Below are 25,936 nucleotides of genomic sequence, written 5' to 3'. Positions count from 1 at the left end.
AAAATTAGGTGTCAAAGGAAATTGCCTTGATTCACTGAACATAAAAAAACAACAACAACACAATACCCAAACTGTTCTTAAAGCATTGTTTAATTTTGACATCAGCATCAGGCACTTTGAACCAGCTGCACCCATTGATCCATCCCACTGTAGTCAATATGTGTTATTAATAGTTTACAATTAGATTAGTCATGTATTTGCAGCCAAAGCGTTTCAACATTTTATATGAAGTCTTACAATAATCTTCCTATAAACAAAATGAAGTCAGTTTTATGTCTGTACTGACTAGTACATATGAAATATATATGTATATAAAGTATCGTGTGATGCCACCGAACAAATCCATCATTCCAGTTTTGATTGTTACTATAAGACAAGTTGCATCTTTGATTGATATACAAATGATTGTGCTGCTATGTAAACTATATGGTAATCACTCAAAAGAAACAAACACATAGTGAAAAAATAGAAACCGAAAACTAATGACATCTTTCTCAAGCTGCATATAAGCTCATATTGTAATAATGGTCTCCATTATATGATTTAAAGGAGTAATGCAAACAGCCATTTCTTTCTAGTAGTAAATACATTAATCAAGACTGTACTTCAGCTTGTTTAGAACAATCTAACTTCCTACTGTCCAGTTTCCTCTAGCACTAGAAGCATTCTTACATTTGTATTTGTCCCATACAACAGAATAAACTGTGAAGGAATCACTCTTCAGCACATCTTACAGGTGATAATGTATGTGGGCAGAGCTTGGTAACCACTAAATATGACAGAGATGTCAGGCCCTCCGCTCACACTGTGGTACACAGTCTGTGACTCTGTCCCCACAGCAGGTGGCAGAATGAGACCTTGTTTACCAGGGGTGGAGTTTCCTGTCAGTACCTCAGCCTCGACAAAGTACAGATACTCCTCCTTTGGCCTCTTGTGCTCCTTCCACACTTCCATGGCTATCCTCACTTTGCTAGCAAAGTAGATGCCCTCTCCAAATGATGGATCTGTATACAGATGAAGATAAAAAAGAAAGTTGTTTTTACATCCCCAATTACAAAAAAGGTGGGACATTGTGAAACGTAAATAAAAAACAGAATCCAATGCTTTGTGAATCTCTTCCAGCCTATATTCATTTGAATACAGTACAAAGACAAGATATTTAATATTCTACCTGATCAATTTCATGTTTTTTTTCACTCGATATTTGATGACTATAACATGTTCCAAAAAATTTTGGAGCAAGGTGCAACAGAAGACTGGTCAAGTTGTGAAATACTCAAAACATTTCACAAGTAAACAGTTTAATTGGTAACAGATTAAAGTATGACTGGGTATGAAAGCATGTCAGTAACAAGGATGACCACTTTGTGAGATGATGCGAGGGCAAATAGTCCAACAGTTTAAGAACAAAGTTTCTCAAAGCACAGTTGCTAGTAAGATTCACAAAGAGATTTCACCATCTACAATCCATAATATCGTCAAAAGATCCAGAGCATCCAGAGAAATCTCTGTACATAAGGGGTGAGGCTTGAAACCAATATTGAATGCCTGTGACCTTTGACCCCTCAGATGGCACTGCAGTAAAAACCAACGTGATTATATAAAAGGATATTACGACATGGGCTTGGAAACACTTTAGTAAGTTATTGCTGCTAGACACACTTCGTCCCTGCACCTATAAATTCAAGTTAAGACAATAACTAACAACAGCAATATATCAACATCTGGAAATGGCGCAGACCTCTCTGGGCCCGAGCTCATCTGAGATGTACTGACACACAGTGGAAAAGTGTGCTGTGGTCTGATGAGTCCACATTTCATATTGTTTTGGAAATCATGGACGCTGTGTTCTCTGGGCTAAAGAGGACAAGGACCATCCAGATTGTTAATGGCTCAAAGTTCAAAGCCAGCATCTGTGATGGTATAAAGGTGTGTTAGTGCCCATGGTATCATGGGTAACTTTCATATCTGTGAAGGCACCACGAATGCTGAAAGATACACACAGGTTTTGGTGCAACATATGCTGCCATCCAGGTGCATTCTATTTCTAATACGTCTCATAAAGACCCATTCTGCACATGTTACAACAGCGCGGCTTCGTAGTAAAAGAGTGCAGGTACTAGACCTGTCTGCATTCCACACCTGACTCCCACTGAAAATGTGAGGCGCATTAGGAAGAACAAAATATGACAAGGGAGATCCCAGACAAGAATGGGAAAGAATTTCACTTTCAGAACTTCAAGAATTAGTGCCCTCAGTTCACTTACTGAGTGATGTTGACAGAAAAAGTGACGTCACACATTGGTAAACATGTTCCTGCCCCAACTTTTTTGGAACATGTTGCAGACATGAAAGTGTATATTTACAAAAAAACAATAAAGTTTATCAGTCTGAACATTAAATACCTTTTCTGTGCACTGAATTCAATTGAATAAATGTTGAAAATGATTTACAAATCCTTAAATTCTGTTTCTCTTTAAGTTTTACACCCTGTCCCATTTTTTTTTTTGGAACTGGGGTTGTATATTTATTTGTTATCATTCCTTTTCTAACTTAAATGTTCTGTATCTGTAATGCTGCCATACAAGACCCAGGAAAATGAGCATCTACTGGACCCAATGAATTTGTTTGCATTATCAAATGCTGTTTGTTGAAATATTATCATACCATCAGGTGGTGCGTACTCTGCATGGAATCCAATGTGGCTAACCATCTCACAGAACTGTGCAGGTATGCGTTGAACCATTCTTCGAGGAGGGGTGGAGCAGCTAAGCTGTTTTTTCTTGAGTTCAAAGAGCTTCTTCAGTGCAGGGTTCTCCACTCTGTCCACCTGAAAAGAAAATATTTTACTGGTTAAGCAGTGATTCAAAATAAGATACTTGAAGCTGACTGATAAATAGTATTTGAAACAAATGAGTACAAACACACAACTCCATTTGAATTAGTAATATGTCCACTTTGAAATGGCTCATCTGTGTAGTAGGATTAATGTTAATACATGAAATGTGAAAACATTAAAAATCTAACTGACATCAACCTTATGACAAAGCTTTAAAATTTCCCACAATGTTAAGCATGTTTCATTGACACATACTGTACCTTTACGATAAACAGCCTGTGCTTTCTGTAGCCAGATAATCTGTCTAAGAACACCTGGCTTGAGTTGTCAACTGTCTTTCTTTCAAAGGACAGACTCTTAGTCATCACAGCAGGAAGCATGGCACACTCTTCCTCCTTGACAAACGCCTTCTGGACATTGCAGAGCATGGCCTCCACCTGCAACCCAGCAACTACAACATCTTCATCTGAATCCCCTTTTACAACAATGCTTGCGTGACCTTTCTCAAAGACCTCCTCAATGGAAACACCGCTTTTCAGTAGACTCGACAGCTGCAGATGTTGATCCTCGCCGAAGTGCAGGATGAAGTTGTTGCAGATAACAACTTTGCCATTGGACCTGAAGAGAAGACGACTGAGCCATTGTTCAGCCTCTCGGGTTGTTTCATTAGAGGGGCCGTTTAGGCTGATCTGTGGAGTGGGAGATCTGCTGCCATGGAAGTCAGCTCTGTCCTCAGATGCTGGTGAAGACAGCATCATTGCTGAAATTCAGAATTAATATTATTTTTTTTAAAAATTCCAGCAACGGTACAGTCAAACAGGCTTTCTCACCATGCTTACATTTGCTGTGCTACATTAGCTTTACAGGTTTCTACGGCAACCGCCGCAATAAAGACAAATCTACAGACATGGATGTTACAAGAACCATATGTATATAGTTGTTGCCTGAATCAGAACTAGTTTTCTTCACTGCAGTGCTTCATAACCACCATCTCCATAGGTACTTACATCAAAGCTCACCCTTGTGAACATGAAATGATAATTGAAATACTGTGTTACCATTTGTAGAGCTGGGATGAGATGCATTTTGCTGGAGATATCCCATTTTTTCCTCAAAAGCCTAAAAAGAGAAGGTAATTAATGTATTTACTTCAATGAGACACATTTACTTGAGTTATCAAGTTAGACAGAGCATTGGCAACTCGACTTGTGAAACTAACCCTAACCCTAGTTAACAATTCACAGCAGGTGTAGGGAGTGTCTCACACAACAGTAAACACATAACCACATTCCACCTAACAGGCAGATATTACATTGCACGTCCCTGATTGAGATTATAGCTACTTCATACAAAGTGTCACCATTCTAGTCAGTCTTTTACTGACTGGAACCATCTGTATTCCTCTGTCTCTTTTTTGTTGTTGTTCAGTGTTTAAACTGTCTTTCTATTTTAATTATTGTCAAGGAACCACACACTGTGCAAACATATGGCCAATACAACAATATTAGTCTATGGCATGACAGTATTTTGGCAATACAACCTTAAACGTGGTGTCGTCGAAGGGATATATGATAAAGTAAACTTCTATCTTCTCTGGGAACTTTTGGGCGAAGTCGACCACAGCCTGTGACATGATGTTGGCAACTTCTTTTTTACTGAATCCAAGGGCTCCTGTGCCGATGGCAGGAAAGGCAATTGACTTGTGGCGACTTGTGCCTGCCAACCACAAGCATTCTGATACTGACTTGAAAAGATTCTGTAATGAATGAATAAGTGGACAGACAAAGAGACAAATTCAGAATCTTATGAGAGTAAAACTTAAACAGTTTATAATGTAAGATTATTATTGACAGAATGCATTTTAGGTTTTCCGTTTGGTTTATGAGTGTTTACGGCTACGTAGATTATATGGTCTCTTGATGTCATCAAAAAGACAAGTTTAAACTAAATAACTCCGTGAAACAATATGTTTTTGAAACATGACATGTTTAATCTTGATTTTTTTTTAACCATTTGGGATATATCAAACTAAGAATATATGGTATAAACCTCATACTGTACCTGCTCTGCTGCTGGGTCTATCCCCTTTGACATGCAAAAAGTATGAAACACCTTTTTACATTGCAGCTGGTACGCCTGTGTGACGATGACATGTCCTTGCCGAGGAGCATGTTTAAATTCCTCTTGCATTTTTTTACCAGCTTTCTGCAATATAGCCTTGGAGATCTCACCGTTGTCCAAATTTCGCTGTGCTGATGCAGTGTTTACGATGACGTCTGTCTGAGAGGAAAACACAGTTGGTACATGAGAAGGCAAACATGCAGCTTGTGACAAGTACCACATGCATGCTGAGACTTATTTTCCTTAAATATTCGAGAAGCTTATACCGATAAGCTACAGTAAATGTTAATATTGCTCTTTACATGTCACTCCAACTATGGACCAGGCTACAAGTATGTTTGTGAAGGTAAGCGTAGTTAGAACGTATTGGTGAATAATCCTAGAAATATGAAAAATAAATACAATGATTTTTTATGCAAGCAGCCATCCACATTAAATGTGTAACATAAGTAAATAACCAATTGACTAATTAATGGAGAAACATTACAGATTCTTACCCGCTGTTCCTCAATTTTACCCCTCTTCAGTGTCAGATGGACGTTTCCAAGCTGGACGGTCTGTGTTGGGGTTTTAGTGTCTCCTCTGTGTTTGCTGCTGGCTAATATCTGATGGCAGGCCCTCTCCATTTCTTTGACTGTAGGCTCGTCATGGTTCACGAGGTGGATCTCTTTCGGCAGGAGATGTGGAGAGTAAGTGTTTTCACAGTAGCGTTTCACAGCTGTCACTATGGTTTCAGCACACTTTGGCAGGGGGTAGTGGAACAGACCAGAGCTTATTGCAGGAATGGCAACAGACTGCAGATGGTGTTCCTGGACTCTGTCAAGAATGCTCCTGATGGCTCTCTCCAACAGCGGCTCATACCTCATAACATCATGCACAGAAGTATCTGGGGGCAGTCGCGGGCCCACAGCATGAATTATCTTCTTGCATGGTAGTAACCCGGCATCAAAGACAACTGCATCTCCTGTTTTCAAGCTGCCATGCCTCTTAATGTATTCTTCACTGTCCTTTTGGATTTGTGGACCGCCGGCTTTGGACAAAGCATGAGCAAGGCCTCCCTGATGCTGAAGATACTCATTAGCAGCATTCACAACAGCATCCACCTGATAGTTGGTAAGATCAGCCTTCCACACAGATACCTGAACACCTCCAGGCAGAGTAACACTGAACCTTTTCTCTGGAACAATATTTGGCCCTCTCTGCTGTGCAATGCTCGGATCTCTGTCGAAATCCACACCATCGATGATGGCCAGGCATCCAAATTTGCTCTGAAGGACATCACTCAGAGCACATCCACATCGTCTCACAATGTTGACTGCAGTCCCATGAAGAGGAATATCAAATTTACTGACCATGGTTCCTAAACAGAGCTGAGGAAAACTGTACAAAAACATCAGTGTTTGGTTAATATGTTTGATACACAGCATTAGAATACCTTAAACATCATGCATACATACACTTGATGACTTTAAGAGTTAGTCAAGACAAGAAGCATAAATGAATGACTGATAATGCCTTATCAAATCAATATGTAGAGCTTAAAATGTAAGAAATATGACTAAATACAGCAGAGGGGAAATGATTGTACCTATAAAATGATCAGTCACTGGCAGTGAGGCACAAAATGGAAATGGGATGATCAATCAAACTGTAAGAACATCGCAGACTTCATTTAACAGATCTACATAAGTGATATGATTATTGGTTAAATATAAACAGATATTCTTCACACCATTGGTCTTTCAATGGGATTATCTTCATTCTATACATAAATATGATTCCCTAAATCTGCATCTTACATTTGACTGACTTGGAATCACATTTTCCTAATAAACCTACACTCACCGGCCACTTTATTAGGTACACCTCTTCAACTGCTTGTTAATGCAAATAGTTAATTAGTCAATCACAGGGCAGCAACTCACTGCATTTAGGCATGTAGATGTGGTCTTGAAGTTCAAACTGAGCATCAGAATGAGGAAGACAGGTGATAAAAGTGACTTCGAATGTGGCATGGTTGTTGGTGCCAGACGGGCTGGTCTGAATATTTCAGAAACTTCTGATCTACTGGGATTTCCACGCACTGCCATCTCTAGGGTTTACAGAGGATGATCCGAAAAAGAGAAAATATCCAGTGAGCAGCAGTTCTCTCGGTGAAAATGCCTTGTTGATGCCAGAGGTCAGAGGAGAATGGCCTGACTGGTTCAAGATGATAGAAAGGCAACAGTTACTCAAATAACCACTCGTTACAACCAAGGTATGCAGAAGACCATCCCTGAATGAACAACACATCGAACCTTGAAGCAGATGGGCTACAGAAGCAGAAGACCACTCCTGTCAGCAAAGAACAGGTAACTGAGGCTACAATTCACACAGGCTCACCGAAATTAGACAATAGAAGATTGGAAAAACGTTGCCTGGTCTGATGAGTCTGGATTTCTGTTGCAACATTCAGATGGTAGGGTCAGAATTTGATAACAACATGAAAGCATGGATCCATCCTGCCTACGGTTCAGGCTGGTGGTGGTGGTGTAATGGTGTGGGGGAGATTTTCTTGGCACACTTTGGGCCCCATAGTATCAACTGAGCATCGTTTAAACACCACAGCCTTCCTGAGCATTGTTACTGACCGTATCCATCCCTTCATAACCACAGTGTACCCATCTTCTGATGGATACTTCCAGCAGGATAACGCAACATGTCACAAAGCTAAAATCATCTCAAACTGGTTTCCTGAACATGACAATGAGTTCACTGTACTCCAATGGCCTCCACAGTCACCAGATCTCAATCCAATAGAGCACCTTCGGGATGTGGTGGAACAGGAGATTCACATCATGGATGTGCAGCTGACAAATCTGCAGCAACTGTGTGATGCTATCATGTCAATGTGAACCAAAATCTCTGATGAATGTCTCCAGCACCTTGTTGAATCTATGCCACAAAAAATTAAGGCAGTTCTGAAGGCAAAAGGGGTCCAACCCTGAACTGGCAAGGTGTACCTAATTAAGTGGCTGGTGAGTGCATTTCCGAGGAGGGTGTGTCTGCAGACCTGGAGACCGCAGATTCAGACCTGCAGATCTGGACCCGCAGTTCTAGACCCCTTGTATTCCGCGACAGCGCCCTCTATTTCATTGGAAGCCAACATACTATTACAACTATTGAATATGGACGACGACGATCCGAGTGTGAGTATTGAATGTGAATCATATTATTTGTTTAAACTATTTTGTTGACTTGAATTAGAGAGCGAACTTCATGTTTTACAGTGATACGTTTAAAATGATATGACTGTCTTTACCACGATAGTCTGAAAGGCACGTCAAATATGGGTTTAAGTAGTAGGTAATAGTTTAGCTTGTTAGCAATGAACTGTTTGACCTGCACATTTTGTTTCATGAAACCGAAGCGCGATGACGAATAATTTTAGCATGTGCTTTAAATTAAACATGAATAAATGATTAAAGCAATGAAGTGGATGATATGAGAAAAATGTGTATAGGCTTACGTTTTCATACAAGCATGAAACTGTTTAACTTACATATTGGCAATTAGTGTACTTTATGCTAAAAGTTAATTTTGTATTCATGTATATCATGTAATACACCTACACACATTTTTCTTTTATTATTCATAATATTATATATCACATGTGTTTAAATCACTACACTGATATTACTCTATAGCATATATTTAGAGATTTTGTGGATAGAAATTAAGCTCATCCAGCGCAGATGATCAGAAATGTATTTTTGTCTATTATTAGGTTTTGGCCTTGTTTATGTGTGTAAAACAGTTGAAAAATCTTAACTTTGACTAATTAGGGACTCTCTTTTAAGGTGCACATAACAATCCAGAAAGGAAACCACAGTGAAGTGGAGGAGTTTTGTGGAGGATCGAAAGGCAGATGAGGAAGGAAGGGGCACTATTGTTAATATGTTGATATAATAATGTATTTGCTATGCTCCAGAATCTTCAGTATTTCAGTGTAGACTGTGATAGGTATTTAATTTTTTTAAGAGTTTCCGTTTTCACTTTTGTGATATGTTTGATTTCTTTTTTTTCTCTGCAGATCTCCCTGATGTGTGATGTAACCACTGCACACAATAAAACATTTCAAACCATTTCAGTATTTCACAGCCTTTGTTTCAAATTCCCACAACAAAAGTGAGCACTGGACACCCAAGACTAGACATTTCCTATTATATGTTGTAGCGGGTTTGATCAATGCAGTGCAAGTTTTTGGCGTGCTAGTCAGAGCAGTCTGATGAATATTAAGAAATAAAGAACTAAAATAGTTGGATCAAACCATACAGAACAACCAGCAAACAATAATGATGCAGAACAGCACCTAGGCATAAATCAACAATTAAATCTTGGTATTTTTATTCGGGTGTAATAAAATTTTAAAACTGTAAATTGTAGTAAAGCATTAAAAGTCCAACTTCTTTCAAACAGTGGTGTTTGGGTGAGATGCTGATTTAGTTGCAGTTATACAGCCGTCCAGTAGGGGACGAAAAACAAGGGGTCCAGAACTGCGGGTGTGAATCTGCAGTCTCCGGGTCTGCAGAGACATACTATTGGTATTTCCGCATCAGATATGAGAACTGTTTTCCTTATAGTCCAGCAGAGGGAGACAGAGACAGTGTCCAATGTAGAAGTTTAGTTCCACTCAATGATCAATCACCTTCCTCAGTTAAACATGAACTCAGTGTGTTTCCATCTCATAATACTACATAAAGTACTATGTGTTTATATGCTTAGTACACTGCTTGAAAATTGGTATGCATCAAAGGTTTTGGGCTTTACGTTTTGTAAAATTTAAAACTGCCAAACTTTACTAAAGGAAATCCAAATAATTGCCTTTAATTCAGTAACTTAGGCCTACTATGTTTCCAAGGTGTTCTCACAGTTGTCTCAGGCCAGCTGCTCCTGAATTCACTTTGTACACTGCATAAGTAGGTATAATGTTGGTCTAGTTTATTTTGACAGCTTTCTAATGAACAGCGTGTTACTTAAAATGTAACTATGATTTGGGGTAAAAAAAAAAAATAAAAAAAAAGACGTTGACATTAAATGTACCTGTTTCACTGTATACGAGTTTATGTTTAGTTAAGTTAGGCTATCTATAACTTCATTAAACCGCCATTTTTTAATCTCTGTCGTTACACAGTGGGTCATCAGCGCGAGCAACCTGACGCACGGCGTTCACGAGACACAAAACAAATAGCTTTGAGCTAGTTTTAAGTCCATAATAGTTTAATAGTTTAAGTCAAACATGCTAATATCACTTTCAGCCACTTTAAAAGACTAAAGGAAGAGAAATGTGCTGAGATATGAAGATACTCACCGACCTCACTGGAAAGTACCGAGGAAAAGCAGAAAGAGAAACAGTGAGACAGGCTGCCGATGTCTACGAACTGTTAGCTAAGTTTTCTGCTGGTTTAACTTGTCCTTTCCTTTTCTATGATTACTGAAAGCCTGTGTACTGTACTGTCCTCCCCTCTTCAGCTGCAGCCCACTCTGCATCGACGCTTCGTCTGTAACGTTAACGTTACACTCAATAACAACGTCGACAGAGAGTCACCCCATTTCTTAAGAAACAAAACTGAAAGTAAAGCAGGACAGAGGCGAGTGAGCCAGCGACTATGGCGGACGCATATTCGTATGCTCTGCTCGTCGAGCTCGAAGAAAACAACGTACCGAGACTTAAAAACAAATTAGTGAAATACTTTCAGAGTAAGAAATCTAACGGGGGCGACTGTGAAGTTGAATATGCAAACGGCAGCGGGACGGCGGTGTTACGCTTCCGCAGAGAGGAGGGTGAGTTTGACCTGATAAACTAGACCGTGGCTTACTTTACTTTTTCATTACAAGACCGAAAGTTAAGTTTCCACCATTATCAACAGCCGACTTATTTACTGAAAGTGGTTTGATGTGTTTTTTTCTTTTATAGACCAACAAAATGTTTTGCGGAAAGAGGCGCATCAGATCTCGTTGGATAAAGGCGTGTTGAAGATGACAGTCCGGTTATTAACAGATGAGACAACAACACAGGTAAATAAGTGTATACAAAAAGTGAGACGTTCAAATTGGATCATTTTTGATTACAGACTTGTGATGTTATTTATAATGAGCACGTGTCAAAGGCCCTATATGGTCAAACCGGCTGTCACTGGAGTCATTGTTATATAAAACATTTACTTCCTGTCTTATCCTCAAATGAAATAGCAATGGCATTCAGCTATTCCTCATTATCTAAAACTTTGAAACATTATTGAAACTCTCAGGCTCTAATGGGACTGTTGTTGTCTCTCTGACGCAACCTGTTGGAGAGAGTCTAGCTGTACAGCTTTATCTTACTGGTAGTCATGTGAATAATCATAAACCCAAGGCTGTGCTGCATACTGAGATTTATGTCCTCTCACTTCCTACTGTTTGGACATCATACAAGTCCAAACCAGAAGTTCAAAACACTTTTTTGACATTATTGTGTTATGTTCCTTGACACAAAAAGTCTCTGGCTGGATTCTTTTATGGCATTGTGCCATGTGAAACTAGTTACATAAGATACCAAAGTGATGAATAAAAAAAGGTTTTTTAAATATGTATGTATTTTCCCCTATGCAGGAAACTCCACCTGATGAACTCAACTATACATGTAAGTACTCATTAAAACAAATATGTGTCCTACTCCTTCACAGTGATGTTTGTTATTTTGGACAGAGACACACACACATCCTCTCATGTAGTGCAGTATATGCATGCAATAAAGAACATTTATGGTGCTAAAAATACAAATATAGCATCAACAGTTTTATCCTTTTTAAATTATAATGTCACTCTATATATTTTAGTCAAAATATATATTTTTTTACTCATTTTTAGTTAGTAAGTCAGTCATTTTGTTTGTGAATGTGGTCAGCATAAAGTCTCTTGAAATAATTAATTTCAACTATCCAAGATAAATAAATCTGGATATAACAAGAACTATCCAAACTCTCCTCTGTGGGCATTTTAACTTAGTGGCTCAACATTCAAACTAAATTTAGGTGAAAACAGAACAGCATTTCTTAACTTGGAAAGAAATGTGTTTTTGTTGTAAGATAAAAAAAAAAAAGTGCCGTTTTAAGGCAGTATCATATCTTTTTTTTTTTTTTTTTTTAAGATTTTTTTTGGGCATTTTTAGCCTTTAATGGATAGGACAGACAAGTGTGAAAGGAGGAGAGAGAGAGGGAGTGACATGCAGCAAAGGGCCACAGGCTGGAGTTGAACCCAGGCCGCTGTGGCAAACGGTATCTTTGCATGTTGGCCAGATTGCCACAAAGACCAAACCCAGAGTAGTTGTTACTCCCTAAATGAGGAACCTTGTAAGTCTGATACAAGTAGTATGGTGTGGCATTATGGCCACATGCTCTGTGGTCAAATATTATCTGCCCTTTCAGATCAGCCAGATCTTTGCATTTCTTCCGAGTAAGACTTTTATGTGGTTTTATTCTATTTGTCAGGTATTAGTATGTACTGAAACAAGTACACTAAACCCTGAATTTAACATAAACTTTATCAGACTCACATTGCTGCACATTACATCAGCAGTAGTACAATCATGTATTCATCAGGTTTTTTTTCTAAATGTTTCTTAAGATGTCTAATCATACATTATTCAACTTAACTGATGACTTCAGTTTTAACAAACATTACATCCTGCTTCACTTTCATACTGGACTTTTAACTGGTCCAGTCTGGCACTTGTTTAGGCCATCTTATTGCTAAACCACTGACTATCACACAACTACATGACATCAGCAGAAATGAAGTTTCAGTTTCGGTTCTCTCCGCATACTTCTCCACCACTGCTCTTTCTCTGTGTCCTTATCTCTCTCTCTTCTTTTCCATTTTCCTTTGCTTTATTTTGTCTATTTGAGTAGTGGGGTAAATGTAAAAAAAATGTCAGTGACATCAAAATAACTTAGCACAGCTCAGTGGTGACTGATTTGTTTTTAGTCATCATGATGATCTATTTAAAATGGCTGTTAAACCACTCCCCTTCATTCCTCCAGGCAGGGTGCACCCAGCTCGGAGTAGTAAATAAGCTATGAAGACATGCAAAAAAGCACTGAGCTTTTAAGAAATGTTAAAAACTTTGCAGTCTTGTTTAGGACCAGATACACATCTTTTCAGAAAATGACACACAGGCAATAACTATGTAATGTCAACACTGACACACAAGATTATGAAGCTGGCACAGGTAAACTGTAAATCCACTGTCACTGTGCAGGAAACTGTCACAACAGGGAAGAAGGAAGGGCTGTAAAATGATTCTTGCACTAACCCAAGTGTCACTTTAACATTTGAAAAAAAAAAATTAAAAAAAAATGCATGAAAAATTAGATACATTTTTTAGGTGTGGGCAAATCTTTTTAGGTGGCCACCACAGTAAATCTGATGTGTTGGAAAAACTTTGAACACACATTTTGTAACAAAGTGAGATAATTTAATACTAAATAACACCCAACTATGAAAGCAATTTCTATTTGTGGGACGTTAATTCCGTCACTTAACCTTTATATCTCATTAACAGTGAACGTTGCCCTTGACAACAAGCGGCCGAGAATCGATGAACCCACACCTGCAGTTGACACGCAGACAGAGGCGCAAGGCAGAGATGATGAGGCAGCAGATGAGGAGCTGCCGTGCTCCACTTCAGCTGTTTTAGGAAACATTCCAGAGACGGTAAACCAGGAGTTTCTAGAGATGCTGGTGGAGAACATCTTAAAGGATCCTGACTCTCCAGCTGCCACCGAAAGCTTCATTTTGGAAGTCATTCCTGACATCTCCTCTGCTGTGGTGACTTTCCAGAGTGCAAAAGGTACTCATTGCTGTGAATGAGTGTGTGAATTAATAGTTCCATAAGCTCAGTTTATGCAGATGTTTCCCTTTTATAAACAATAAGGATTGTCCGTGTATAATCTCCAGCATACCTCTGGTAATTTTCAACATTAAGAAATGACACAAACCTGCTACAGTAAAAAAAGAAGAAAAAAAGTAATTGCAGAATTAAATTTGTATGATAAAACATATTTACCACATACATTAATTAGACAGCCAATGACACTCGCTCCATGGAATTACATCAACAAATAACTTCTTGCGAGTACTGAGAAATAACTTGATTTCTACAGTTTTCCAGAACACTAATGAGGAGCACAAATAAAAACCACAGCGCCTGCCTCATCCTGAATACTGGTAGCCAATATAACATTGCTGCTGTTTCCCTGCAGAAAGCAAACATGCCAGATATACGCCAGAATATGCATTTATTAACCAGTCATGCACTGAACAACAACTAAACCTTTTCCATCAATCCCTTTTGCAGTTGCCCCAACAACTCCTCTTACTAAAGGTCACTACAAGGTTAATGTGTTTTTTCAAGAGAGCACAAAGAGCTTTGTATTGGTTGTGTTATTTTATTAAAGTGTTATCACCTAACTTCTTTTTTTAATTACCTCACAGAAAACACCGATTTCGTGACCAGATGCCCCCAAAACAGGACATTCACGAAAAAAGGACTATCAGTACAGATTCTCGACGTCACAGAGCAAGTTGTAGTTGAAGACATACAGAACTTCAGCGAAGATCTCCTCCGCCTTTATTTTGAGAATGCAGGTGGGGATGTGGAAAATGTTTTGCTGGATGAAGTGGAACAGTCTGTCATCATCACCTTTAAAGACCATAAAGGTAGTGCATTTAGAGTGTGTTTTAGATATTGCTGTCATAAGAGACTGGTACCTTTATATGAATTCTAGGCAGTTTGACAATGCGATATTTGATTGTGTTTTTCCCCCACAGCTGTTCAGAAAATCATGAAGAAAAAGCATCATATCAAGCAGGAAGAGATCAAAGTTTATCCTTACTATAAATCTTTGGGAACAGCCCTTTATGGCAAGGACAAGCCCTCACTAAAACTCCCTGCTGCTGTCTCTGAACCCATTGACTATGCAGTCTGGAGATACCTAAATGACAATCAGTCTGCAGCAGAGGCCATTCGTAGTCAACTGGCAAAAGACTTTTGCAACGTAAACCTCAACCAGTCTACTGTTTGCCTGAGCCCTGTATCTTCACTGCTGCAGCTCAAGGATGCCAAAGCCATCGTCAAAGAGTGGAGAGATACTGTTAAGTCAGCCTTTACGCAAGCTCTGTCAAAATTCAAATCCCTGAAGCTTCAGCCAGAGTCAGGGGTATGGGAAGAATCTGAGGGGAAGGTCATACAGATGCTATTGAATGAAGATGTGGTTGTAGTGCCTGATAAAGCCAATGGTGTCTTATCAGTGGTTGGCCTTGTGGCTGATGTCAACAGACTAGAGCAGGCTCTTTGTGAAGTCGTAAACAAGATTACCAAAAGGGTGCAGAGGGAGAAACTGAGTGTGACCCAAGAAATCAAAGTGTCACAGTCGATTTTCCACATCCTCTGTCAAGATGGTCTTCAGGACAAGCTGCTACATGTGTACCCAGAACTCAAAATGTCATTTAGTAAAGACAGTGCAGCTTTGATACTAACTGGCTTAAGGGAAGAGATTTTGGCAGCAAGCAAAGTCATATATGATGCCATGTTTGCATTAAAACGACAGAATTTAGAAATAGATAACTATGTGCTTGATGTGTTGAAGGATGAACAACAAGAGGATCTCACAAATGCTCTCCTCATATCCAAAGGAATAAATGCAGCATTTGAGATCAATGCACACAGGGTGCAGCTCCTTGCTGTTTCCGACAGAGATTTGAATGATGCTGAAGATCATCTGCGAATGCTGCTAACATCTCAGTACATTAATGTTGAAGATAGTAATGTGCTGGAGAAGCCGGAGTGGCAGGACCTGGTCAGTGAGTTAGAAAATGATCACAATAAGTCATGCAGAAGAATTGGAATCTATACCACTGATAAACAAGTCATAGTGTCAGGCCACAAGGATAGTGTCACAGGAGTTAGCAATGAGATTGTTGACTTCTTAACACAGAATGCTCACGTTGAAGAGACGGTTGTGGTCAAGCCTAATGTCATAGCTGAATACATAGAAAAACTTGACACATGTTGGTTGGGGCACGTTGAAGACAAAGTGATGGTGTCTTACAAAAAGGAGGCCATCTGTTTAAGTGGGTCTAGAGTAGATGTTGCAGAGTGCAAGACCTTGGTTGAAAACCAGGTCTCTTCTGTGTTATTTGAAAGTTTAAAGGTGGATATGCCTGGAGTGAAGAAGTTCTTCCGGGATAAAGAAGCTATGTATGTTACTTCACTCTTGAGTGAAACTGGCTGCCTGGTCCAACTGGTTGATGGGACCAGTGGTGGACAGGACAGCTTGGCCCAAAGACAGGTATCAAAGCCTGTATACCAGCTTCAGACATCTGATGGGGTGGAAATAGCAGTTTGCAAGGCAGATCTGTGTAGCTACCCAGTGCATGCAGTTGTCAATGCTTCTAATAATGTCTTGAAACATAATGGAGGACTCTCAGCAGCACTTCTTAATGCAGCTGGCCCTCAGTTGCAGGATGAGTGTGACAAACTCATTACCATGAAAGGACAGCTCAAGTCTGGAGACTGTGTCATAACTGGTGCAGGGGGCCAGCTTTGCTGCAAAAACATCATCCATGCAGTGGGACCCCAGTTTGATTCAGCTAATCCTCAGAAGTCTCTGGCGCTGTTGAAAAGAACCGTTAAAGGAAGCCTAGAACTTGCTGAAAAGAGCGGCTGCATCTCTGTGGCTCTGCCCGCCATCAGCAAAAACCTTGGCTTTCCTCTCAATTTGTGTGCAATCACCATCATCAAAGCAGTGAAGGAACACTGTGATGAGTATGATGACATCCACCTGAAGAGGATCCATTTGGTGAACAATGACGAGGGTACTGTTCAGGCTATGGAAGCAGCTGTCAGACAGGAGTTTGGAAATCATGGCGTCAGTCTTTCTCAACAAGTTCTCCCCAGCCAAACCACCAAGTCTGCCAGTGTGACACATGTTGGATCTGCTGTTACTGACCCAAACTGCTTGGGTCAAGTGCAGACCCCAGAGGGCTTGAGCATCACTCTCACAAAAGGACACATCGAGAATGCCACGGTAATTTCAATTCATTTTTTTTTGTTTCTTTTTTTTTTTGTTTGTTTAAGAGTGAAACATTCCTACAGAGGGACTACATATTGCTTTTTAAATGTGGAAATTGTATGTCTGTATTGTCTCTGTGCTGTCCACTGTTCGTCTGTGTTTTAGGTTTCTCCTTTGTATTTTAGATTGTGGTCTGTGTCTATTATGAATTATATGTTGGGACTACAGATGGAAATTAGCAGTTATAGCTAAATCTGGTGCAACCATCTCCTCATTTCTTGTAAATGATTAATGCTATTGCACACGGTCCCTTGATAAATTAAATAAACTAGACTAAACTAAACTAAACTAGAGTATCTAACTAACTGTTGACCTTATTCTCTAGTTCTATAATATCCCCATAGTTGACTGTGGTCCTGTAGGACTTGACAGATCCATTTCTGACCAGCACTGACACTCAGATGTTCTATGATCTAAAACATTTGGATGTAAATTGAAAAACATGCAACTGATAACATTCTGTAAATACATTTCTAGACGGAGGTGACAGTGAATACTGCATCTGAGGATCTTGCACTGAACAGAGGGGCAGTTTCAAATGCCATCTTGGGTGCAGCTGGACCCAACCTTCAGCAGCTGGTAACTGCAAGTAAGGCTAGTGCAAAAGTCGGTGAGGTCATTGTCACTGAGGGCTGCAACCTGAAGAGCAAGCAAGTCTTTCATGCAGTTGCACCTCATTGGGACAACGGGCAAGGCACAGCTGAAAAGGTAAAAGTGTTGAACATGTATGTTATGGATGAAATTACTTCTCTGATCTGAATTTGATGAAAGATCTGAGATCTGAGGAAAACACCCCAGATCTACACTTTTCTCTCTTTTTCTCTGCATGTCATGTAAAACATTATCTGGCTAATTTGTATAACACAAGACATATTGCTTTCAGTAATTGCTCTGTTTGGGGTCAAACATCATATCTTAGTTGCAGAGGATATTGATGCAACAGCAGTTTAAAAATTCAATATATTGCACTTGGATATTAATAGCATTTATGCTTTGCCTTCCAGGCCTTGAGTGGCATTTTTAAGGATTGCTTGGCCAAGGCAGAGGACAGTGGTCTCACCTCGATATCCTTCCCTGCCATCGGCACTGGAAACCTGGGATTCCCAAAAGACCTTGCCGCCTCATTGTTGCTGGACAACATCTCAACGTTTAGCAGTAAGAAACAACCCAAGCACCTGAAGAAGGTCGTTATCATCCTTTACTCAGGAGATGCACAGACTATCCAGGTAAGGAAAGAACACAAATTTTGTTGTACTTTCACAACCCTAGTGCTAAACAAAAAAATAAGCAGGGAGGTGAACTTAGAGGTATACCATGCAGGATTTCCTTACTTATTTTGCTATGATCAGGACGTTCCTGGGCACAGCATGCAGGTGAGGCCGGTAGTGACCAGGTGCCAGAACATAAGTGACTATCATCCAAGGAAAAGCTACAAAAATCTTAGACAAATCCCCAAAAAACACAAATATATTGAGACGAAATGTCACAAGGACAAAGCTCATGCCCAAATGAGAGAATCTGGGGTTGGACTTTTACTTTCATTTTTGCTTGCCAAACAGTTTACAAACATTAATGACAATTCCTGCATAGTATACCTTTAAAATCATAATCTTTAGGATTTTAGTCCTACAATTTACTATAATACTACTAATACTACAAGTTCCAGAATTCTAGGAGCAGCAAACACCTGTTTTAATAGCCATTTTTTCAGAAGAGACAAGTAAACAGTGAGGCAGTTATTAGTGAGATAAAATTGGAAACAGTAACACAGGAATACATGCATGCATCATTTCCTGTGAATCCAGCATGGGAATGGCAGACCCTGCCACTACTCATGAAAACTACTATACAGAGAGGTAATATGTGTGTGCCAACCATAAATAGTTACGGTTTGAATTTGTGAAAATATTGAAAATTGTAATTTTAATGACAATTCAGCCATATCAACCAGTAATAGCTCACCACTACAACATTGTTAACAAAGAGGTAGTCAATTGAGAGTGTGTTCCCTCTGTATTGCTGTGATATTTGTGAGTGTTTTGTTATCAAGTATCTGTGTGATTCTGTCTCCAGGTTTTTAGCAATGAATTTATGAAGAAGTTCCCCAATGCCTCAGGGAGTCCACTGCCCACGAGTTCCCCAAAAAGTCCAGGTGGGCAACGTTGTTGCAGCATTTTAATGTGCAATAAACAATGTAATGTGTAATAAGAAATGTGTAAGGATTAAAATAACAGTTCTCTGAACAAACATTTCATTATGAAGTGAAGGGATTGTAAAGTGAATTTATACACACAACAAAAAAACATTTATTTTGTAATGTCATGTTTTTAAAAAAGCAGTCAAATGTTAGCAATTATAACGCTGGCACTGAAACACAGCTTAGATATAATTTTACTTATTAAATGACCTAAATGCTACAGCAGTGATCAAATTCTATATTTAAAACACTGTTTTTGTCTATTAACAAAAAGCTTTACTTAATGGGCTTTTGCACCACTGTTAATTATTTATTTGTGTCTTGTGCCTCCAGGTCCCTTCTCTAAAGTTGTCTCGAGCTCAGGAATGCATGAGACCAAAATGGGAAATGTGGTTATACAGGTGGTAACAGGAGACATAACCAAGGAAACTACTGATGTCATCGTCAACTCCTCCAATGAAAAATTTTCCCTTAAGTCAGGTAGATGATAGCCAGAACTAGAGTGTTTTAATAATGCAAAATATAATTTCAGATTCTTTTAGATTTAATGTAAATATTTAGGTGACATATTTGACGTGTGAAACCCACGCTGAATCATGTTGACAGTCTTGAATCCCACGTGTAATCATGTCCTCCAGTTTCTGTGTTTATGAATTTGTTTCTATATTTCCCTCCTCTAGGAGTATCGAAGGCCATTCTCGAAGCAGCTGGTCAGGCTGTTGAAGCAGAATGCCAAACCCTTGGTAAGGAAACATTTACACAAATAGTTGACACAGTATAACAGTTCTCTTGCTTGGCATTTTATATAGATAAAAAAGTCAATTATTAAGCTGATTCTTATTTATAACTGAAGATTGTTTCAAAAGGAAGTATGGCCTTAATACACATATGGTTGTCAAGGTTCAAAGGCATTCAGATCCTCACTCTACATCTTTAGGTGCCCAGCCCAATACAGGCATGATACTAACCCAGCCAGGAAACCTTAAGTGTAAGAAGATCCTCCACCTGGTTGGCCAGACGGACCCAATAAAAATCAACAAGGCTGTGAAAGTGGCACTCCAAACATGTGTGAAAAACTCACACACTTCTGTCTCATTTCCTGCCATTGGTACAGGTAAGATTTATGAGCAGGATTGGTGTTTATCATTTGTGAAGTCTTGACATTCATCCTCAAATCCATCTTGGACTCTGTGTACATGAATAGAACTGAGCCTCTTCAGTGTATTTTTTATTTTTTTTGGTACAGCCACTTGGGACTGTATTTTGTACTTGTACAAAAGTTTAGCAAAAGTCTGTAATGTGTGCTGTACAATTCTAGGTCAAGGCAACGTACAGGCAAGGCAGGTGGCAGACGCCATGTTGGATGCAGTGGTTGATGTGTTGACCCAAAACACTTCCAGCTCCTTGACGACAATTCGGATAGTTATTTTCCAGCCACCCATGCTGAAAGACTTCTACAGCAGTATGCACCACAGAGAAGCCACTGAACCGAAAGATAAAGGAGGCTTCTGGGGAAACATCGGCACCAAAATCAAATGTAAGCACAGTGAAGAAAATCATTTTGGTGTTCATTTTATTTAAACCATAATCACTTTTAAATGTTAAATTCTAATATAAATCTTGGACTTTGTTTCTTCAGCATTATTTCAGAGTGGAAGTGTTGCCAAGCCACAGAAAGAAGGGGATTTTGTCATTGAGGCTCTGAAAGTGGACCCGGCTTCCTTCCACATCTGTGGTGAGACGCAGACTCAAGTAGACGATGCCAAGAAGTGGATCAGTGACCTGATATCCAAAGAGAAACACAGCATCTGCATTCCAGACAACTCCATCCTTAGCTTCTCTGATGCAGACTACCTGCGCATGGTTGACATCCAGAAGACCCTGGGCGTGGCGATAAGGACCGAGAGCAAGAAGGACCAAGCCTCAGTCACCATCGAGGGGTTCAGCAAGGGCGTGCTCAAAGCCAGCCACGAGATCCATGAGATGCTGAGGGTGGCAAGGGATCAGGAGGAGCTGAAGAAGAAAGTGGAGCGGGCGGGCATGGTGGCGGACTGGCAGTACCAGCAGCAGGGGCAGCAGTTTCAGAGTTGTGACCCTATGGCCAACTTCAAGCTTGAGCAAGCATTGGAAAATAAGCTGCCAAATGTAAAAGTTACAATCCAGGGTCAAGACTACACAGTCACATTGCCAAAGGGACCTGCCACTGATAACCAGGGACGCACTCTGCTGATAAAGCGCATTGACAGACTCAAAGGTATCGTACCTGTGCCCTCTGATAAGTGTGTCATTTGTTGCAACCCTGCTTCTGTGTCCTACCTTACATCCACAGTAATGCAGAAGAAACTGAGTACCTCACCATTATGAAGCCAGAATGAAGTGTATTAAAACCAGATTTCAGTCTGTTAAGTCAGTAAAAATATCTCTCAGGGTTGCTTTTTTATTAACAAGTTTCTCAGCACTTTATATGTGGTTATATGTATCATTTTTTGGATGCTACATTTTCAAAAAAACATTGGGAGTATAATGTTGATGCCAGGAATAATGAAAATGAAATTGTTCATTATGCCTCTAGATGCAGACACACCTGAGCACTGGGATGCATTGCCACCCAACACCTCATGTATGGCTGTCACCATCAAGGCTGGGACAGCAGAGTACACTGACATCCTGAATCTGTTCCAGGCCTCATGCCAACGACCAATTATTAAGGTAGAGTGCATTTAATGTGCACTGTGTGCAATGAATAATGTTTTATCTGTCACATCTCCGTCATCACTTTTCATCAAATAAAAAAATCAATTGCTTCTCCAGTTTTTGGGTAAAAAATAAAATAAATTCAAACCATTGTACAGGAAAAGCAGTAAATGTAATAGATATAAACTCATATGTACAACACTGTACTTTTCCCTCCTCTTAGATTGAGAGGATCCAGAACCCTGTGTTGTGGAAGAGCCTACAGATCAAGAAGCGTGACATGGAGCTGAGAAACAATCACAAGAACAATGAGAAACGCCTCTTCCATGGTACCTGCCACACTACTGTGGCCTACATCAATGAACACGGCTTTAACAGGAGCTACGCAGGAAAGAACGGTGAGTTTATATTGAAAATATGAGACTCTGGGCCTCATGCAGCAATATTCTCTTAAATTTCTCCTATATGTTTTTCCTGATGTTGTTGTTCCTGTGTTGTACCACCATGAATCTGCCTTCCCATGCACAAAAATAAACCACACTTTGCACATTGGTCCAGTCCTATGCCAAACTTCCTCAACTAAAATTTGTGGCAAATTGTCCTGATGGTGGCGCTACAGCAGCTGTCTAAAGTGTAAAACTTTAAAAATTCATAAGAAATCATCTGTACGTGCTACGACTTTGCAGCGTTCACTAAAATGTAGCCCCGATTAAGCAGAAATTTTCATTCATGTTGGCCTGGCAAGATTTTTGAAGTCCATCCTCTATTTTTCTCAAAAACTGTAAAACTAAAACTAACTCCTCCCACATTTTTCACTCGCTTGACGCCAAACTTGCTACACATTGTCTTCAGACTGTCCTGCACAAACAATCCAACCAGAATTTTTAAATATCAGAAACTGAGCCCACAGTTCATCAAAATGTTTTAGTGTGAACAGTTACAAATTCCAGCTAAATAAATTACAAATACAAGAATTTTGTCATGATAACTGAATTTTTTACACTAGTTTTAAATATGCCTTTGCATGCAACCCTGGTGGTTGTAGAAGTTATAGTGTGAAGCCAATCTATTGTTTCTCACCTGACAGGTAGCTCAACAAGATTCTGATTTGCCCTTGGTGTCAAAGGTTATCTGTCTCTTCAAATAGATCTCTGTGATCTCTAAAAACAAATTCTGTGTAAGGCCTGGATGGCCAAGGCACCCGAAGGAAGTATGAAAGCCATGAGGAAAAATGCACTCCATATTATCCAAGGGTTCTTACAGTCTTAAGTGGGGTCATCGGACCAATAGTATTTAATAGCCCACAAATTTCATATCCAATCATTATAATTACTGTGAAACATGTAATATCTACATTTGATTATATGACATTTATGCATTTTTTTTTTATGTTTCTCAAATGTAAATTATATTTTTCCTTGCGTTGGAAAAACAATTTGTTAACTGTGAAAACAAGATGTTTTTTTTTTCTTCGTAAGAGTGCTCTCAACCACTTATAAAAGACCAAAAAAAAACAACAAAAAAACCTGTGAATCCCAGAAATCAGCGGGTACTAACAAAATTAGAACAAATGGTAGATATGAACAGAAATCAGAGGAAATTTGTTGTGTTGCTTCCTGCACGAGGCCTATTTAGTCAGAAACCTCCTCAATCTGTATTGAAAACCTAAAAGATAATTACATTCCTTCTAATATTTATTAGTTGTTTTTACACCGCAATAAAGCATATTTTTAAACAATTCGGGTCATACTGTACCTCAGTTCCTTCAGAGCAATATCAATAAGTCTGTATTTTGAAAGAAGTTACCATCCCATTTTAATTTTAAGGGATGTTCCAGACACTACAGTTGTTATTCAGTTATTTCTAAGTATTTACTTTGAAAACAAAAAAGAATAACATAAGGAATTATAGCAAGTATCTCACAGATTAACTCAGTATCTTTCTGCTGCTTTTCCACTTTCAGCTGCTTGTTATGGCAATGGCACATACTTTGCTGTCCATGCTAATTACTCTGCTCAAGACACCTACTCCAGGCCCAACCCAAATGGGGAGAAGTGCATGTACCTCTGTCGGGTGCTGACGGGGGATTTCACCGCTGGACAACGGAACATGATTGCACCGCCGGCCAAGGGCCCCGTCTCTGTTCAGAAGTACGACAGTGTCGTGGACAAAGTGGCCAGTCCTACCATGTATGTTATCTTCCATGACAGCCAGGCTTGTCCTGAATATTTGATTACATTCAAGTGACAGACTGAGATAGCACTGAGATAACAAACATGTGTCTTACATTAGACACTGCCTCAAATATCAAATAACTGTTTGCTATGAATCATCAGTGGATTGATGTATTTGTTTATTCTTAGGATATTTGGTTTAAACTGCCAATTAGTGCTAGCAATATAATAACAGTCATTTTCTAGTTTACAAGCAACCTGTAGTGATCGAAAAGGTTGGTTAAGAAAGTATTAGTGGTCAGATTCATATAGTGCCTTGAAAATATCTGTCATACTACAGAATAATTATGCAAAAAAGAAATCAAAGAATGAAAAGAAAATGAGAGGGTTGTCAAAACAAATCTTTGACTTTATGTATGCACTTTGAACTTTGTATACTGAACACTGTGCGCTGTGGTGAGGCGCTGATGGAAAGCACCTACTCTGTACCAGGAAATAATGGGATAATAAAAGATACTAAAAGCTTGTCTCAGTATGCATGTGTTAATCGGATTAACAATCACTTGTGGTTTTGAAAGGAAAACTGAAAGTTAACTGCTGTTCCAGTAAACAAGCTTGTACAAAAAAGTTAATACAAGCACACCGTTGTGTTAATTGTGTTCTGTATATTTTGAAGGACAGATTTTTTTGAAGCAGGGTTGTATGGGGTACTACCTACAGTAGATGTCAGTCGGCACGCCCCTAGTTAGGAGAAGCAGGCTGGAGTCTGACATGGAAGCCAAGCAAAGTACTGCTGTGGGGTGCAGGGAGCAACAAATATTTTTTAACCACCTTAAAAAGTCTAAAAAAATCTATATCAGTTTACGTGTATGCTATATTGAGAGTATTTCCACTGCTTTACCTTTCCGTCATACAGCCCTTTTTCGTCAGGGAAGCCTTAACAGCTTTAGTTCCCCATTTATGCTCTCGTCAAAGCCACAAGACTCCACTGACAGAAACAGTAATTTTAGCTAGCTGAACACCTGAGTCAGCTTCAACCAGTTAGTTTGTGTTCTTTTGTAACTTTGGTGAATCCAAACTAACTCTTTTCAATGCTAAAGTCACCCAATTACACAAACAAAGTAACTGAATAAGGCAGCAGATGACCAGCAGCTCCTGTGGTCAGCAGTGTTAAATTGCTGCTTTTTCTCAACAGAGTCTGGCTTTGAAGAGACATTTTCTTGTTGGAAGTCACTGTTTGACACTGATGTAAAACAGTCTAAATACTCTCAATATAGCATACACTTAAACTGATTTTCTTTTAGGTGGGACTTCTTTTAAGTGGCTAAAATACATTTTGTTGATGACCCCTCCATAACAATACATTGCTTAGCTTCCATGTCCCTCTTCAGTCTGCTTCTCCAAACTGACTGCCAACTGACATCCACTGTAATATACTGTCTGTGGATAAGTGCCCCATACAACCCCACTTCAAAAGAATCAGAACTATTCCTTAAATGTAAAGTTAATCATTTAAGCTATACTCTTGTGTTCACCTGTTGTCTATTAGAGCAGTACACACAGTAAAATCAGGGTGTGTACAGGTCCTTAAAAAGTCTGAAAATGTCTTCAATTAAGTTTTCTTAATATAAGGCTGTAAAAAGTCTTAAATTGTCCTAAATTCACATTCTTTTTGCATTAAACTTAAACTCACCCACTTGTTGTCATTTTCCTGACTGTTTATTTTGAACTGAAATCAATGTGTTTACTTGGAAAGATT

At 39.3% G+C, this 25,936-nt stretch overlaps 2 protein-coding genes across 3 annotated transcripts; one reads left to right on the top strand and one right to left on the bottom strand.

Moving 5' to 3' along the window:
• Positions 1–72: 72 nt before the first annotated feature.
• parp9 (poly(ADP-ribose) polymerase family member 9) lies at positions 73–10,454 on the bottom strand. Of its 2 annotated transcripts, none has more exons than XM_049593397.1 (8): positions 10,315–10,454; positions 5,458–6,340; positions 4,901–5,119; positions 4,380–4,595; positions 3,898–3,958; positions 3,100–3,599; positions 2,668–2,830; positions 73–1,004 (listed from the first exon to the last, which is right to left on the bottom strand). In XM_049593397.1, exons 2-8 carry the CDS (start codon positions 6,313–6,315, stop codon positions 721–723), a joined length of 2,301 nt encoding a protein of 766 aa, XP_049449354.1. In that variant the 5' UTR covers positions 6,316–6,340; positions 10,315–10,454; the 3' UTR covers positions 73–720. The 2 variants fall into 2 exon arrangements, with proteins under 2 accessions (XP_049449354.1, XP_049449353.1); XM_049593396.1 differs by having other exon boundaries at positions 10,311–10,450.
• A 139-nt stretch (positions 10,455–10,593) lies between these two features.
• parp14rs1 (poly(ADP-ribose) polymerase family member 14-related sequence 1) lies at positions 10,594–25,873 on the top strand. Its single transcript, XM_049593395.1, has 17 exons — positions 10,594–10,783; positions 10,917–11,017; positions 11,591–11,621; positions 13,542–13,829; positions 14,474–14,698; positions 14,810–17,067; positions 17,590–17,820; positions 18,117–18,338; positions 19,186–19,264; positions 19,643–19,789; positions 19,990–20,052; positions 20,247–20,423; positions 20,628–20,846; positions 20,949–21,563; positions 21,882–22,018; positions 22,227–22,401; positions 23,967–25,873. The coding sequence occupies exons 1-17, from the start codon at positions 10,609–10,611 to the stop codon at positions 24,248–24,250; spliced, it is 5,427 nt and encodes a 1,808-aa protein (XP_049449352.1). The 5' UTR covers positions 10,594–10,608; the 3' UTR covers positions 24,251–25,873.
• Positions 25,874–25,936: the final 63 nt, after the last annotated feature.

This window comes from Epinephelus fuscoguttatus, linkage group LG13 (genome assembly GCF_011397635.1).
Source record: "Epinephelus fuscoguttatus linkage group LG13, E.fuscoguttatus.final_Chr_v1".
Lineage (NCBI taxonomy): Eukaryota > Metazoa > Chordata > Actinopteri > Perciformes > Serranidae > Epinephelus > Epinephelus fuscoguttatus.
Note: the sequence above shows the minus strand (reverse complement) of the source record. Positions and strands in the feature narration are given on the sequence as shown.